Source organism: Zootoca vivipara, chromosome 15, assembly GCF_965207765.1.
Source record: "Zootoca vivipara chromosome 15, rZooViv2.hap1.1, whole genome shotgun sequence".
Taxonomy (NCBI): domain Eukaryota; kingdom Metazoa; phylum Chordata; class Lepidosauria; order Squamata; family Lacertidae; genus Zootoca; species Zootoca vivipara.
In genome coordinates, this window is record NC_142598.1 from 25262815 (window position 1) to 25278413 (window position 15599).

At 40.3% G+C, this 15599-nt stretch overlaps 1 protein-coding gene across 2 annotated transcripts in view; it reads left to right on the forward strand.

Annotated features, from left to right (window-relative positions):
- Window positions 1-324: 324 nt before the first annotated feature.
- FSD1L (fibronectin type III and SPRY domain containing 1 like) overlaps window positions 325-15599 on the forward strand; it is a 33544-nt gene continuing 18269 nt past the window's right edge. For both annotated transcript variants that reach the window (XM_035140664.3, XM_035140665.3), the window contains exons 1-5: window positions 325-534; window positions 6085-6180; window positions 7488-7619; window positions 11484-11585; window positions 14618-14640. In XM_035140664.3, coding sequence (XP_034996555.3) covers window positions 520-534; window positions 6085-6180; window positions 7488-7619; window positions 11484-11585; window positions 14618-14640 — 368 coding nt within the window. In that variant the 5' untranslated portion in view covers window positions 325-519. The remainder of the gene's footprint in view (window positions 535-6084; window positions 6181-7487; window positions 7620-11483; window positions 11586-14617; window positions 14641-15599) is intronic.

Consider the following 15599-nt stretch of genomic DNA (forward strand, 5'->3'; position numbering starts at 1 on the left):
ACTTTACTTAAATCCGGCACTGTGTGGGCTACACCCATTGGGAACCCCTGCTCTAAATATTTGCTCGTTGGCTTAGGAACAGTCCGGTTCTGCAAGGGGGCGGCGGCTCTCTTCCCATGCACAGGAGTACGCTTCTCATAACCAGACAGGTAGCGCAGGTTGTCGGACCTTTGCCGTTTGCCTTTCAGGTAAGGAGAAGGGAGACAGACCAAAGCAGCAGAAAAAGCACAACAGCCGCGCATGCGCTCTCCACAGCGCGCCCCACCCTCCCTCCTTCCCTTCTACTCGCCACTGCGCATGCGAGGGCAAGGCGCCGTCGTCATCGTTCTGGGCGTGGCGCGCTCTGACGCCCGCCCTCGCGCTGCTGGGGTCGCGCGGCTGCCGCTATTAGTAGCCTGCGCTCCTCTCCCGCGAAGCATTCACCGTCAGGGCGCAGGGAGGAGGGTCGGCCTTCGTCCTCTCGCTGCTTCCCCGCCCCCCCACTCCACCCCCTGGGAGTAGCACCTGCTCATCCGCACCATGGAGGCGCAGAAGGTGAGCGGGTTTGAGGGGCTGCCCATGGTGGGCGTCGTCTTCGTCTTGTGCAGGAGCTCTTCCCACCGCTCTGGTTTGTGAGGGAAAGAGGAGGAGGAGAAGAAGAAAGGGGGCTACACCCACCCGCGAGTGTCTGGAGCCTGCCCAGCCCCACGGAGGAGTCTCTCAGACGCGTGGGGTGGACGCCCCCCTCCTCCCCCCCCGGTTTTTGTTTTTACGTAGAACCCCTAACGCGCAAAATGCTCGTGGGAACACGGCAGCCGCGGGTGGCTTGCAAAATAATGAAATTGCAATGGGGGTTACTGTCTGCGGGACGCGAGCATATACGCCCCAGCAGTACAAGCTGCAGGCTTCCTTGTTGTTGCACCTTGCAGGCTAAGCAAGCCCCGTGGATGGTGTCCGAGGCGGGCGAATTGTGCATGCAGGGAAAGGGGAGGGTGTGAATGAGTGGCGTGGCGTTGCCGGGTTGCCTCTGTCTTATTAGCCCTCTTTTTTCCTCTCTAGCCGCTTTCTTCTGCGGCTTTCCCACGCCTTTCGGGGACCCTGTTTTATCCTCCTTGACCTGAAATGCGGGGACCACCTCTTTTGAAAGCTGGCTGGTTTTGAACCTTGCAAATGTCGTGGCGTTTCTCTGCACAGCAGTACCTTTCTTTCTTTCTTTCTTTCTTTCTTTCTTTCTTTCTTTCTTTCTTTCTTTCTTTCTTTCTTTCTTTCTTTCTTTCTTTCTTTCTTTCTTTCTTTCTTTCTTTCTTTCTTTCTTTCTTTCTTTCTTTCTTTCTTTCTTTCTTTCTTTCTTTCTTTCTTTCTTTCTTTCTTTCTTTCTTTCTTTCTTTCTTTCTCCCTCTACCCCCCCCCCCGCACTTTTTTTTGTGGCTTAACAAAGAGTTCCGGTGATTACAACAGCTTGCTCAGCGTTTTTGTTCCTTTTCAGTTGATCCCAATAAAGGCATGATGTCAACTGTTGTTTTCTGTTCTTGCTACAGTTATGTTCAGTGTGCTAGTTAATAAGGATGCATAGGATTGCGGTGCTAGAACACAATCCTAAATCCATTGACTACATAGTAGGCCGTGCTGAATTTACTCTTGGGCTATCAAGTCTGTGTGCGCTTGAACACAGTAAGGTTTCTGTGTTAGGTTGCCAATCTCCTCCTGCCTGTCTCTTCTCCCCCCCCCCCCCTTAAAAAATTGAAAAGAGGGATGCAAAGTTTTTCTTCCATTAAACAGGGAGAAAATAATTACGCATTGTAACTTGCAAAAAGTATTCAAATAAAGTTGGATTCGGATTCTCAAAATATGCATCTGTGTCAGTACATATGAATCATAAAACATTTGACAACAGTGTCATATTTATTTACATCACATTGAGTTTACTGACATGCATGAACAATTTAAATGGAACTACTTATTAGCTAAGATGACTTATTTTAGTAGAATATCATTTTATCAGTCACTATTTGACAGTTTGTTTTTATGTTTTTTTTTAAAGCAGCATACAAATATTTCACGTATTGCTGCAATCCTGTACTCACTACCTGGAAGTAAACTCAGTGGAACAGAATTCTGAGTTGGCATGCATAGGACTGAACTGTAATTTGACCTGTTATTTTAATATACTGGGTAAAGAAAATGAACCACGAGATAGGAAGTACTGGTTCCAATTTCACTTCTCGCATGAATTAATCTATGACCTTAAAGCAGAAGTAGCCAATGTGTTGCCCTCTAGATGTTGTTGAACTACAACTCCCATCGTTCCTGATCATCAGAGGTGTTGACTGAGTCTGATTAGTTGTATTCTAGAACATTTGCAGGGGCCGGTATTGGCAACCCCTGCCTTAAAGTACTTGTTAAACACTTTATAATTTTAAATAGGACTTCCTCTAATTTCCCAAGCCCTTCCACTCATAAGTTCTGTCCTACAGTAAGGGCCATTCACCTTGCATTTCATTTAAACCATTGGCAAGAAAGGCAGGCTGTAGCTGTACTGAGGCTGTGTAACTAAAACATTCATATTTGGATGCGTGACTTGAAATCTGTGGGTTAACAAGTAAGGTATTGTAAACTTAAACACAGAATGTTGGGTTTGCAGTGAAAATTGGATGTAACCTCATTACAGATCTTCTCCAACATACAGCATATAATTAGGATTACATTCTTATTTGGGGGTAAGTGAATCCCAAGTAGGACATATGTACTCTAAACAGCTGACTGTCTCTTTATTGAATAGATTTTGTTTACTTTTTAGGGTAAAAGTCCTCACAAAGGAAATCACAGCACACTTTAAAATACAAAACAGATCTTAAAAATTCAATACATGAAACATTAAAACAACAAATAGTTATATCGGAATAGCAACAGATAAAGCCTCAGGTAAAAGCATACAGAGTGAACTAACATTAACCAAAGGCAGACCAGAATGAATATCGTTAAAATCACCCGAAAGGTCAGCAAAGGAGGGCGATACAGACTTCCGGTGCAAGGGCACGCCAAAGGGTTACTAGTGTTTTGTGCAGATTATTTAAGCAGTGTTTTAAAGCACATAACTAAATACATATTGTCTTGCAATTGATCTATCTCAGCCACTCTGGGAGCCTTTTAGCTGAAGAGGAGGGCAATAATTTTCAAATGTTAAAGTGAATTTTGGTGGCTGGAAAAATGGGTGGTTGACATCCTCTCTATTCCCACATCGGTTTGCTCTGTAGTATGAATAACTACTCTAAATTTATTTGCATTCCATTTGTACTACAGGGATTTGCTTTTTAGTAAGAACTTAATATACAGTATGCTGCTTGAGGTTCGTTGGAAAGAGTAAGTGGATGTAGACTGGATTGGCGGGGGGGGGGGGTGACTCCTGAAACATCTACCAGTAGTTGTCTGATTTTGTTTAGTTCTGAACCATTCAGTTCTGAGATGCTTTACTCTGCCTCTTCAAGGAGGAAAGGGGGAAATCAGGGAATGAGCAGTTAGATATGTCGGCAACCTTTCTGGTAAATGAATCTGCTTTTGTTGCCTTCAACCATCTGATATCATAGGCTGGAGAATATATGTGCATCACTTAATAACCTACCCTATGAATATTTAGACAGTTCACCTGAAACCTCTAAATACTGGGTTCTTCCTAATACAGTACTTGCTCAACTATACAGCACTGGCTTTATTTTTTCCCCCTCTTGATTGATCATGACTCTGCATCCAGTAGAGTAATTGTGGGGTTCGCTATTCTACCTTGTACAAAGGAGAAAACACCACATCTCAAGGTGACATCATCCTTTTAAAGTCATAGAAAAAGTTAAAATTCCTGTTCTGCTAAGTTCTGTATAGGACACTGTTTTCTTCCTACCAATGGTGTAACACACTAAACCATGCATCATAGTAGATCTTGTAGTGATTATGTACTTAAATAAAACATGCTTCCTAGCTGTTGCTGCGTTTGGCCAACAAAGAGTGCAATATGTACAAAGAGCACAGAATTGATGGTTATTGTCTTAGATCAGGAGGTGGAAGAGAGCTGATACTTTGGGATAAAGAAAGACACTCAATTGCTAATCCCTTTATACTTGATATATCATCAAACTATAATTTAAAAAGGAACGATCTACTATTTGTATGATAGTCTTGGAAACACACAGTACATTAAATATCTATGCTGATTTCCTTTGACCCAGGGGCTTTATGAGAAAAATAACTATATATAAGCTGTGTGGGGTAGATTTTGTGAGAGTTGAGTTGCACAGTGAAGGAGACCAATGCATATATAATCCTACAAAATCTTTTTAAATCTGGTGTTTATATGTGAATATACTGACCTGATAAAGTAGGACAGTGTGCTAGGCAACAGAAGAAACTCCTATTAATAATTCAGTATAAAGCAAGTTGAGCAAGGTTAAATGTGTGCATCTAGAGAAATATGCTACCATCAGATCATCGGAAGAGGATGTACTATAACTTGGAATTGCCCAGGTAAAAGCATAATTACATCAAGTGAGTTGCTGTCTGATACTAGCTGCATGACTTTCTATACTGTAAAAGCATTAGTTGTTTCTGTATTCCAATTAATGTGGAAATTGGCCACAACTCTAGTTTTTTGTTCTGAAGTGATCATGAAAAATGGATTAATTTTAAGCCTTGGTTAATATTTAGTATGAATAATTAGAATTAGAACCTAGACTGGTCCTATGTACAGAGGTTGATGTCTGGTTTTTCAAATGAATTTCTTGGTTCTCTTACTAGCATAATGCATGAGTACATCCAGAGGTAATCACTTTCTTCTCAAACTGTCAAGAGGGAACTGGACATTCTTAACTTGTGGCTTCTTGTATTTAGACTACATAACTTCCATGCTAATCTACCACTATAATATTGCTGGATCTATTTAAGAGAATAATAACTATATGCCTAGATAATGGTGTACCTTTTTTAAAATAAAAATTTGTATTACATGTATGAAAATGACAAATTACCATGCTTGCTGCTTAAGTAGCACTTAAGTGTAGGATTTTCACTGAAATTTACAAGTTGTTCTTCATTGTCTACTTTCATTTGATGAAGTTCATCTTCTAATTTAAGCTTCATTCTCAAACCTTGTTTAGGGTGAGACAGTTGGTAAGTGAAAATAACACAACATGGTATGTTTGTATTTTCGGAGTTGACTGTGCGATGAACTGTCTTGGCACCTTTCAAATAGAAATCTTTGCCCTCAAATTAGCTATTGCTTCTCTGTATATGGATATAAAACTATTTCTACGTTGTAAGGCTAAATGGGTTCTAATAAATCCAAATAAGAACAGATGAGCGTTTTCTGACTTGCACAACCTGACAGTTGTGCTTATAGGATCTAAGGCTTAACCTAAGAGGTGTATAGACCTGTAATACCACTTAGATCATCTGGGGAAATTCTGCTAGTGGTTCTGCACCCTATAGGATATAATATGCCAGTGACCCAAAAATGGCCGTCTTCCACAGTTGTGGAATTCCCTTGTCTCCAACATACATGCAGCAATAACTGTCAGTTGCTTCAGAAGACTTGTAAAAGTACATCGGGTTGCTCCAGGCTTTCCCTGACGCTTAGTATTTGTTCCTGTCTTTCTTCATCTGAATTCACTGACTTCTTGCTTTTGTGTTTATATGCCTTTATATTACTAGTTATGTGCCACATTTGTTCTAATAATACATTTTTGTGTTCTACGCTGCTTAGAGATTTTTAAAATATTAAGCAGTTTATAAATGCTTTTAAATAATAAAAGGTCTTGACTGAATCATTTGCAAAAAACAAGCAAGTCAATACTGTAACTCTGAATAGTATTGGTTCCAAATTACCGCTGACTATGGTAGCTATTAAGCCACTTGCTATTAAACATGCAAGCCTGTTTGACCCCCCCAGTGTTGCTGCATTGAAGTAAACAGTTTTTGCCATTATTACTGTTGTTGTTAAACATTACAAACAATAAATGTAACCAAATGAAATATTTCAGTTACAAGCTTGTACAGAAGGGTATATACACCAACGTAATATGACCTTGCATATATTAATTAAATTTACTCTTCTAATTCTAGGAAGCTCTGCAGAGGATTATCTCCACATTGGCCCACAAAAATGATGAAATCCAAAACTTCATTGAAACTCTAAATCACACTTTAAAAGGTGTACAGGTAAGTTGTAGAGCTCATTACGTTCAAATCTGAAAGGGCTTCTCTAAACAGTGTCAGACTGCAGTTGGAAACCATATAGGCCAAGGGCCAAATCTAGATAATGGCTGTACAAGTCATGTGAGTTTGTTCATGGGTAAAGGTAAAGTGACCCCTGACCATTAGGTCCAGTCGTGACCGACTCTGGGGTTGCGGCGCTCATCTCGCGTTATTGGCCGAGGGAGCTGGCGTACAGCTTCCAGGTCATGTGGCCAGCATGACAAAGCCACTTCTGGCGAACCAGAGCAGCACATGGAAACGCTGTTTACCTTCCCGCTGTAGCTTTGACGTGCTTGCACTTTGACGTGCTTTCAAACTACTAGGTTGGCAGGAGCTGGGACCGAGCAACGGGAGCTCACCCTGTCGCGGGGATTCGAACCACCGACTTTTAGATCGGCAAGCCCTAGGCTCTGTGGTTTAACCCACAGTGCCACCCGTGTCCCCTTGTTCATGGGTACATATCCTTATTCTTTGAAGCCAGTGAGATGCACTGTCAGCATGCCTCACATTTTTCTATGGTAGTCATTGCGTGGCTCTTAAATTGGGGTGAAGTGACTTCAAACCTTTTCCCAGCCTTGCTCAGTTGGTAGGGCACAAGAATCTTAGTCTCAGGGCCATGGGTTCAAGTCCCACATTGGAACTTGATTCCTGCATTGCAGGGGTTGGACTTGATGACCATTGAGTGTCTCTTCCAACTCTACAGTTCTATGGTTATATCTGAGGATAACCTCATGCACACTTCCCAAAGCCCCTTGAAGAAAGGCAAGAGGATACAAATGCGCTAAATATGTAAATGAGGCAATTGTATTATTGGAGCACCAAGATTTTCCTTTTATATCAAGCAGCTTAGAAAATTTTAAATTAAATTTAAATGCCTCTTATTAAAATCTGCTTGTAAAAATAAATTAATTCAATAATACTGCTAAGTCAAGTGGGTTCCCAGCTGTCGTTGGACTACAACTCCCATCATCCCAGACCACTGGTCCTGCTAGCTAGGGATGATGGGTGTTGTAGTTCAACAACATCCCGGGGACCCAAGTGTGATAGTGATTTCTTTCAGCCAGGATGACTAAAGAAAAAGCACAAGCCTATGCATATTACTATATGTATTGACATTTATCTGCAGTATCCTTGAATTTATTATTAAGGAAATGGAAGTATGCTACTCTCATAAGAGCAAGGTTCTATGGTGCTTATTACATTATATAGTTTGTGCTGAAGAAATAGACGAAATCTGACAGCACAACTCACAACTGAAGTTTTGTTTACAGGCTAATTCTTCCAATGTAATTGCTGAATTGGATGAGGAGTTTGATGGCTTGTATGCAATACTCGACGAGATGAAGGAGAACATGTCAACTAGTATCAAGCAAGAACAAGCTCATAAAACCCAAGAACTTCAGGTAATTAGGTTTCTGATGAATTTGTAGTAGAACTCTCAAGCTCTGTCAGGATAGGGAAATGTGAGCTAATTAAATTAGTAGGCGGCCACTTAATTAGCTTTGCACGCAGCACAAGTTTGCTTTCTAAAACACTTTAAATTCTGTAAGCTTGTGTAAACATTTCACTCTCTTTGCACTTGTCCCGACCTTCTCTGTAGTACTTCTGTAAAAGTAGGTTGCGTTTTGAATGTTGACATGCAAATGACCACACAACCCCTCTCAGTTCTTTGGAATTCCTGGAGCACTCTTAAGTGAGTGAGGATTACTTCACGTGCCTTGGTGCATGCCTCTTCCTATTAGACTTGCAGAGAGCAAACTTAAAATTTGGCTTTCAGGTTTGGCCCTGTGTGCCTTAAATGAAAGACTTGTCAGCTACATGTAGGCAGCAGGAATGTGTAACTCTTGTTTCTTTAGTCACTGGGCTACAATACAGGACTCTGAATTTGTTCAAGCTTTGTGGCAGACTTTAAAAATGAAGAAAAATGCTAACTAATAGGCATAGTGTGCAGAATGGTTTCTGTTTGAATGTACATAGTTTATACTGTACACATATTTTTAACATCTCAATCAATGATTTTGGCTGATGCCGCATTATCCTTGAAGGAAAATACAGCAATGACCAAAGCAGCCCAACAATTCACTAAGTTGCCAACATTAGATTGTATAAAGCCTTTCACTGTACCAAACGTGTTTAAAATCCCTTTGTCAGCACATTAATTAAATGAAATAGAAGCCAGTAGGCTTGGATTCCTTGCACAGTTCAGTTTTCATATATGAAAAGCAGCTACTCTTTCCAGACTTCTGATTAGCACTTATGCTTTAAGAGTTTGATATGAGACTAAAATTGATTGCATCCAGTTCTGTTCTTTGAGTTGAGTTTTACACATGTAACCTATCCAGGGAGCTAGTTATCTTCAATCTGCTCCGTGTAATGTTTAATTTTTGGAGCAAATTGATTCATGTGCTAAGTTGCCTAGATTTCCTTAACTATTTTTATTTGTCTTACTAAACTATTCATTTCCCATGTTTCAATAAAATATGTGACAAACCACAGAAGGCAGAAAAGAAAACAAACTGCTTAGAACTTTTTGGAAAAAGCATATTGGAGTCCAGTTTTTTTTTGCTGCAATCTAAACAAAACTGTCCCAAGGCTGTCCAGAAAGGGCACTCTTCAGTTTTTTACAGGAAGCAGCATTGCTCTAATATATAGTCTGGGCAGAAAGTGAGGAAAGGAGGTTTCTCTAATGTCTCCAACTTACTTTTGAATGGGTGCAGAGATTTATGAACACAGGGCTGCGACATACTGGAAGTTCAAGTACGGCCAGCAGATGGAAGTATGGAATTGGTAAATGTGAGATTAATTTGGGCTGCTCTTGCTCCTCATGTCTACTACACAGCTTCACTGTGTGTGTAAAACTGAGTATAAAGAGACATGGCACCTGACTTGTCTTTGTAATCCTGGCAGTCTGTGAAGCCTCATACCAAAGGAGGACTGGAATGTGCTTGCACTAGCTAAGAATCATCAAATAGTGGAATTGGAAGGGATCACAAGGGTCATCTAGTCCAGCCCATTGCAGTACAGGAACCTTTTTGCCAATGTGGGGCTCAAACCCTCAACCCTGAGATTAAGAGTCTCATGCTCTTCGAACTAAACTATCCCAGCTGTTCCTGGTAGAGCACAATTTTTCATGGTTTGCCAGTAGCCACAGTTGTTGTGTTTCCATGGCTGTGTTAGTGGCCATAGCTAATTCTTTCACCCTGTTCCTTGAAATAATTCTACCCTCTTGTGACAGCTTAAAGCTTATCACACAGAAAAATGTGCTAAATGTAATCAAAGTTAGTTCAACTTGATCGTGGAATTTTGGTATAATGCAGAATCTCGGTGTACCAGATGCTGTTAAATAACTGCACCTCTCAAAACACTGGTGCACATGTGGCTTTTGACAATACAGATACAGCAGCTGATCTGTCTCTCCAGTGATGAATATATTCGAAATATTAAACACACCAACAGCATTTAGTTAGATCAGGGCAGTCCCAAGCCACATGAAAACTTTGACACAGAATTCATAGGCCACACTGAATTAAATTTCCGCATTGTAAATTAAAATATTTGCAATATATTTAATATTATTTAATATACACATTTAATATATTTAAGTCTATTAATGGTGTATTTAAATATAATCCATTAAATTCTTAAACAAATTTAATGCACAGATTTTTGCACTTTTGGTAACAATGCATGACAACACCCCCCCCCCAGCTTTCAGTATGGTTTTTCTTGAATGTTGCCGAGGGCACCAAAAAAGTTCTCATGGGCTGTGAGTTGGCCCGCCCTTGGTTAGATAGTAAAATGTCTGGTCATCTCACCAATAAACAAGGAAAAAGAACTCTGCTTCGTGAACTGCCAAGACTTTCAGATAGTTGGAAACCTTGTTAATACTGTACTGTTGTATTGAGCAACATGACATGGAAACTTAATGTTGTATGACTTTACTGTCACCTAATAGCCAATGGCACCCCCTGAACCTTATCCAGCACAACGTAAAGGGAGTAAAGACACTGGGATCTAAAACACTGCAAACTCGAGGACAGGCATTCTAGAACACACTTCTTCAGAATTAAGAGCCACTTCTCCAGCCTACACTTGGTGCACTTCCTGGAGTAGAGATCACCTTTTATTGAGCCTCCCTCTTAACTGGCTAAGATAAATAGCTGTGTTACCTTGAACATGGCGTGCCAAAGTACATAGTACTCAGCCAGGAGTGTCTTTTTATGTTCATACTTTTATTGGGGGGGGGGAATAAACCTGTGTGGGTGAACAACTGATTGCAGAGGCCTGAGGGGGCTGAGTTCCACAGGAAGAACTCTTTATTTTCCTCTGCCAGAAAGGAAGCTTCCTCCCCCCCCCCAATACTGTATGTTCGGTTTTTTAAATTGTGTTTCATGCTAATATTTTATGTTTACACTCTTCGCTAAATATGCCAAGTATTGAATCTGTTCCACAAGGGCCTCGTCCATTTGCCAGTAATGGGCATCTGGAATTTTTTTTTGGGGGGGAGGGGTAGTGGTGGTGGTGCAGAGAAGATAGCCCTGTGTTCCCTGTGTTGTGCTATGGCCCTTTCTAAACCCTGCCTGTTCCGGATTAAACAAGTGAGAGTGGTCAGCCCAGTCAACCAATTTATTTAGCAGGTAGAGAGTATAAAGTTTATACGCGATGTCCAGGAGACTTATGGGGTGATAGTTTGATGGGTCTTGGGGGTCTCCCTTCTTATAGATGGGGGCTACCAGGCTCAGTTTCCAGTTTTCTGGGATTTTGCATGTATCATTTATTACAGTAAAAAGTTGGGCCAAAATAGCGGCCCACCATTGGGCATTTAGTTTAAACACCTCCAGAGGAATCATATCCTCACCGGGAGCTTTACCATTCTTGAGTGTTTTAATTAGCTGTAAACATTCTAATTCGGTAACAGGATCCCAGCCCATTAATAGATCATTTTTAAGAGGAGGAAACTGGCTCGGTTTAACAATGTTTGGAGCTGTATAGAGCTGGGGGAAATGTTGGTACCATAAGTTAGATGAGATACTGCTTACAATTTTCCCTTTGGGTGAAACTCCCTGAGCAATTATTTCCCAGAATTTTTGGTCATCCCACAATTTGATCGCTTTGTCAAGTGCCTCCCATTGTTCCTTCCTGTAGAGGGATTTCTTAAATTTTAGAGTATTTTTATAATGAGAATGCCACCCGTTAAGGTTTACCATGGAGGACAGAGTCCCTTCCTGTTTTACCTTATTTTGAATAGCTTTCTGTTATTTTCCTAGAATCAACTTAGCCAATGTAGTAATGCCCTGGAGAATTCTGAAGAACTATTGGAATTCGCTGCTCGTTCACTGGACATAAAGAACCCTGAGGAATTTTCAAAGGTATAAAAGTGTGCCTGACATGAAGAAGAAAATGAGAGATGCTATTTAATTGCATGTCATTTGCCTGCAACTACTTAAAGATTGTACAGTAAACAATGTGGAGGACTTATTGTGGAGCTGATTAGAATCTCCGGAGTGATCAACATTACGAGTATTCAGACTACCCCAGGATAATAGTTTTGTACTGTTTTTGTAATCAGTAGGTAGTAGTTTTCATAAATGAAATGAGACCTATAGGGTGTGTTTGAGGAGAAGGAGGAGAAGTTATATTGTACAGCCAAAAGTGCTTTGCTTGTGGAACTGTTTAGTTGGATACTGCCCATAGGCTAACACCCATAGAAGCTGAATTCGTCTGTGCAATTATAGTGCAGAGAGTTTTAAGAGTGCCCAGTTGCTAAAAACATTTAGAGGAAAATGAAGATTACATAATGCTTTCATAATTGTATTAGGTACCTGCAGAGAATTATGTCTGTTTATTCAGATACTTGATAGAAAATTTGCACACAGCAAGCATGTTGTGCTCAATATTAGTAGGGGTCATCAGTATTGTCTATGCTATAGGGTTGGATCCAGAGAAACACTGGTAGAAGGGAGTGACTATTTTGACGCATCCCTTCCCAGCAGCCCCCTGCCTCCCCTCCCAGGGTCAGGGAACTTTCATGAATGGAGTGGGCTCGTGGGAGGAAGAATCCCCCAAATTACGCAGAGGCACCTTCTGTGACTGCATTCTTGGTGGTTCTCAAAACAGCAGAATCTTCTGACCTTAGGGAGAGAGGGCCCCTTCTGGCATTTCTGTAGATCCAGCTAATAAAATGATTGCGTAACTGCTAAATGGGAATATAGTAGGCAAAATAATCTGCTTTTAGAAACACAAACTTGGCAATGCATTAAGTTGCCTCTCTGTGTGTTAAATATATTTATTACGTTGCCTTTGCCCATCAGTGCATCATGCCTCCAGCTTATGTGTATTAGCAATGCTACATTGACTCCGAACCATGTCGCTTGTTAGATTAGTTAGAAAGGAAGCTCAATGATCCAATCAAGGGCTGGCAGTGCTTAAATTGATATATAAAAGAATTCCAAACGATCCATCAAAATCTGAATTTGTTCTGCTCTTTGTGTTGAAAGGCTGCATTTGAACTGTGTCTTTATACTTTTAACAAGCTCATCTGAAGTTGTTTGCGTTATTTCCCTGGAAATTAAACCCAAGGCAAAAACAGAATTATAAAGCTTGCTCCTCAGGTTCTGTTGGTTCACCATTAATGCCCATCCTAGTTTTTGACTTGGGTTAACTGATGCTACACTGTTTCATCACAGTTCCTTTCCATTTGTTACAGTGTTTCCCCTGGACTTCATCCAGGTTCCTTGTCCTCAGTTCTTGGATTGTTTCCACCTCGCTATGCCTGACAACAAATCCTAATTATTGGGGGTTTTTTTGCCCTATCTTTTTGTGCCTGCCAAACAGCCATAGATACAAAATAGCTTGGATTTGTAAACTTTTAAAATACATGTCTGCATGTTTGAAAAGTTGCTTTTCAGCCTTTTCTGTACTAGCAAGTTATTTGTGGACTATGACCAAATTATACTTGCCTGCTATAACAAGGTTAATTTGGCTCTCAAATAATTCTCATGGGAGCCATTTCATACTGAGGTTTTCTGAAGCAATTCTGAAAATGACCAGGGTTGAATTGAGGGATAGGGTAGCTCAGGAAGAAAAGGATTGCTGTTGCTTTTGTGGTCTTATCATGAAAGTGGACTTTATATACCTTTCAATGGTCTTGTATAATTGCTACTCTTCAGCCTTACCTTGTGACTATCAAAGTAAATGGTGAATTCATTTGCCATGAAAGAGATTGCACTAGGTATAACTGCTGAGGTAGCAGACACACACTGCTTATTGCAGAAGACTACATTCCCTTCCAGCTAAATTCATTATAGTAATCTCTACTTTGATCTAACAACTTTTAATTATTTATGCAATAAGCAACTTAAGCAACCATTCTGGGTGGTTGCAAGGGGACTTTGCTTAGAATATCTGCTTCTGGTTAGTGATCTTGGGCAGGTTGTTATGGTTCAGAGTATCTCAGGCAACAGGTGAGGATGTTTTATTTTCTGTTTTGTTCTGACTGGTCATCTTATCACCTAAGACACTGTGGTGATAACATATAAAATCATAATACATAGTCCTTTCCAGTGTTCAGTACATAAAGAATGAAGATAAAAGTGTTCGCAAAGTACCCCCCCCTCCCCGTGCCATGAAAGGGACCACAGATCAAATTTTAAAACTCTTCAATTTTTGTTGGTCAACAGGGATGACAAAGTCCTAATTACTACTGTATTTGTGATAGTTGTCATAGCAAACAACTTTTAAATGTATATGAAGCTGATGCTTTAGTTTCTTAATTTGGATTCTGTGTTGTGTCACTTATTTGTTATACTATTTTGAAACATTAATTATCCGTGGACCAGACAAGAAACCCTATCTAGCCAGGCCTGAGCACTTTCACTAGAGTATAATAATTTGGTGTGCATTTCAATATTTCTTGCCACTGAAAACAACATTCTGTTGCCTATGGCCAGGTGAATGATAAAACTCCCTGAATTCAAAAACTTTGATCAGGGTGGTTTTTGGAAAGCTATTTGGAGGGGTATGGTGGAAATGGTTCAACTCTGGCACAAATCTAACACTCACTACCTAATTGCTGACATGCCCAACAAAACACTCAACTGTCACTTGGCCCGATGACATTAAAAATAGAGCACAGAGATTTGATGACAGTGTCATATGGAATTAGTTTAGTGTGGCTTGTTGAAATTCCTTTTTTTTTTGCTTGTTGCTGAATTTCTAATAACTTTGAATTAACAATGGCTTATGAGGCAGGTCTTTAATGGTAAAATTCTGAAATGGTTTTGAAGCCGAGCTGGACATCTGTGAGATTGATAACTCTAACTCTTTCTTGCATGTTACTGCAGATGAAACTTGCATGAAACTATTAATTACCTTCTCTCTCTTCTTCCTGATGCACCTCAAGGCTGCCAGACAGATCAAGGATAGGTACAGTACCAACTTACTTGTTTCTGTTCCTAGTCTTCCATAATTGTAGTTGAAGATTCTGGCTAAGTAATTCTTAACTGTTTCCACTTCAGATTCATGCAACTAAAAGATAAAATTGAGTTTTGCATGCTGGTAAGACAACATTGCTGTGTTTTGGCTTTTCACTTCCTTCTCCCTATGTGGTGTGTGAACTTTCATTTAGCGACAAAAAGAATACAGGCACGTTTTTAAACAAATGTGTTTGGAAGGGGGGAAATCCTTAATGCTGATCCCTTAAAATCGGTGTCATTTCAAATTTAATGTGGAGGTAGCGCAGGAGGCTGAAATGTTTGCTTTATATGGTATGTAGGCCTCACTTATGGGATATCAGAACTTGATAGTTATCTAAAACAGCATGGTTACTAGAAAAGTCAGGAAACTGTTCCCAAAACAGTTGCAGCACTTTCACATATGTATAGTAGGAATTTGGTGCAGCCCCCAAACACCCAAAGTGCAGAAACGTAAAACTTTTCAATTTTAACTTGTAATGCTCACCTTCATTGTTATTCTAATACCTCAGGCTAAGAATAGAGAAAGATAGGCTATATATAAGACATAATATTTCCATGTCATACACCTGAATTATGCTCAAATTTGGGCAGGGAATGAGAAGACTTCCAATAGCACTCGTGAACATTTCTCAGCTTTCTCTTAATAGACACTTCACTTACGATTGTGTTATATGAATGCAGCACCAAAACTCCCTGCTCTTTCATATGCTCACTTTATGTTTAAGCTTTATCATGTCCGGACTCCTCTTTCTGAAATGAGTCTTGACTATTCAGAGGCAGGCTGGGATTGGTTACCAGGAGCGAGCTGCCAAAAAAACACCAGCTGACGATATTCAGCCTTATGTTAACAGGTCAGAGGCATTGTGTGCAACGTGACCATCACATTGAGCCCCTTCATGCCTTTTTAGA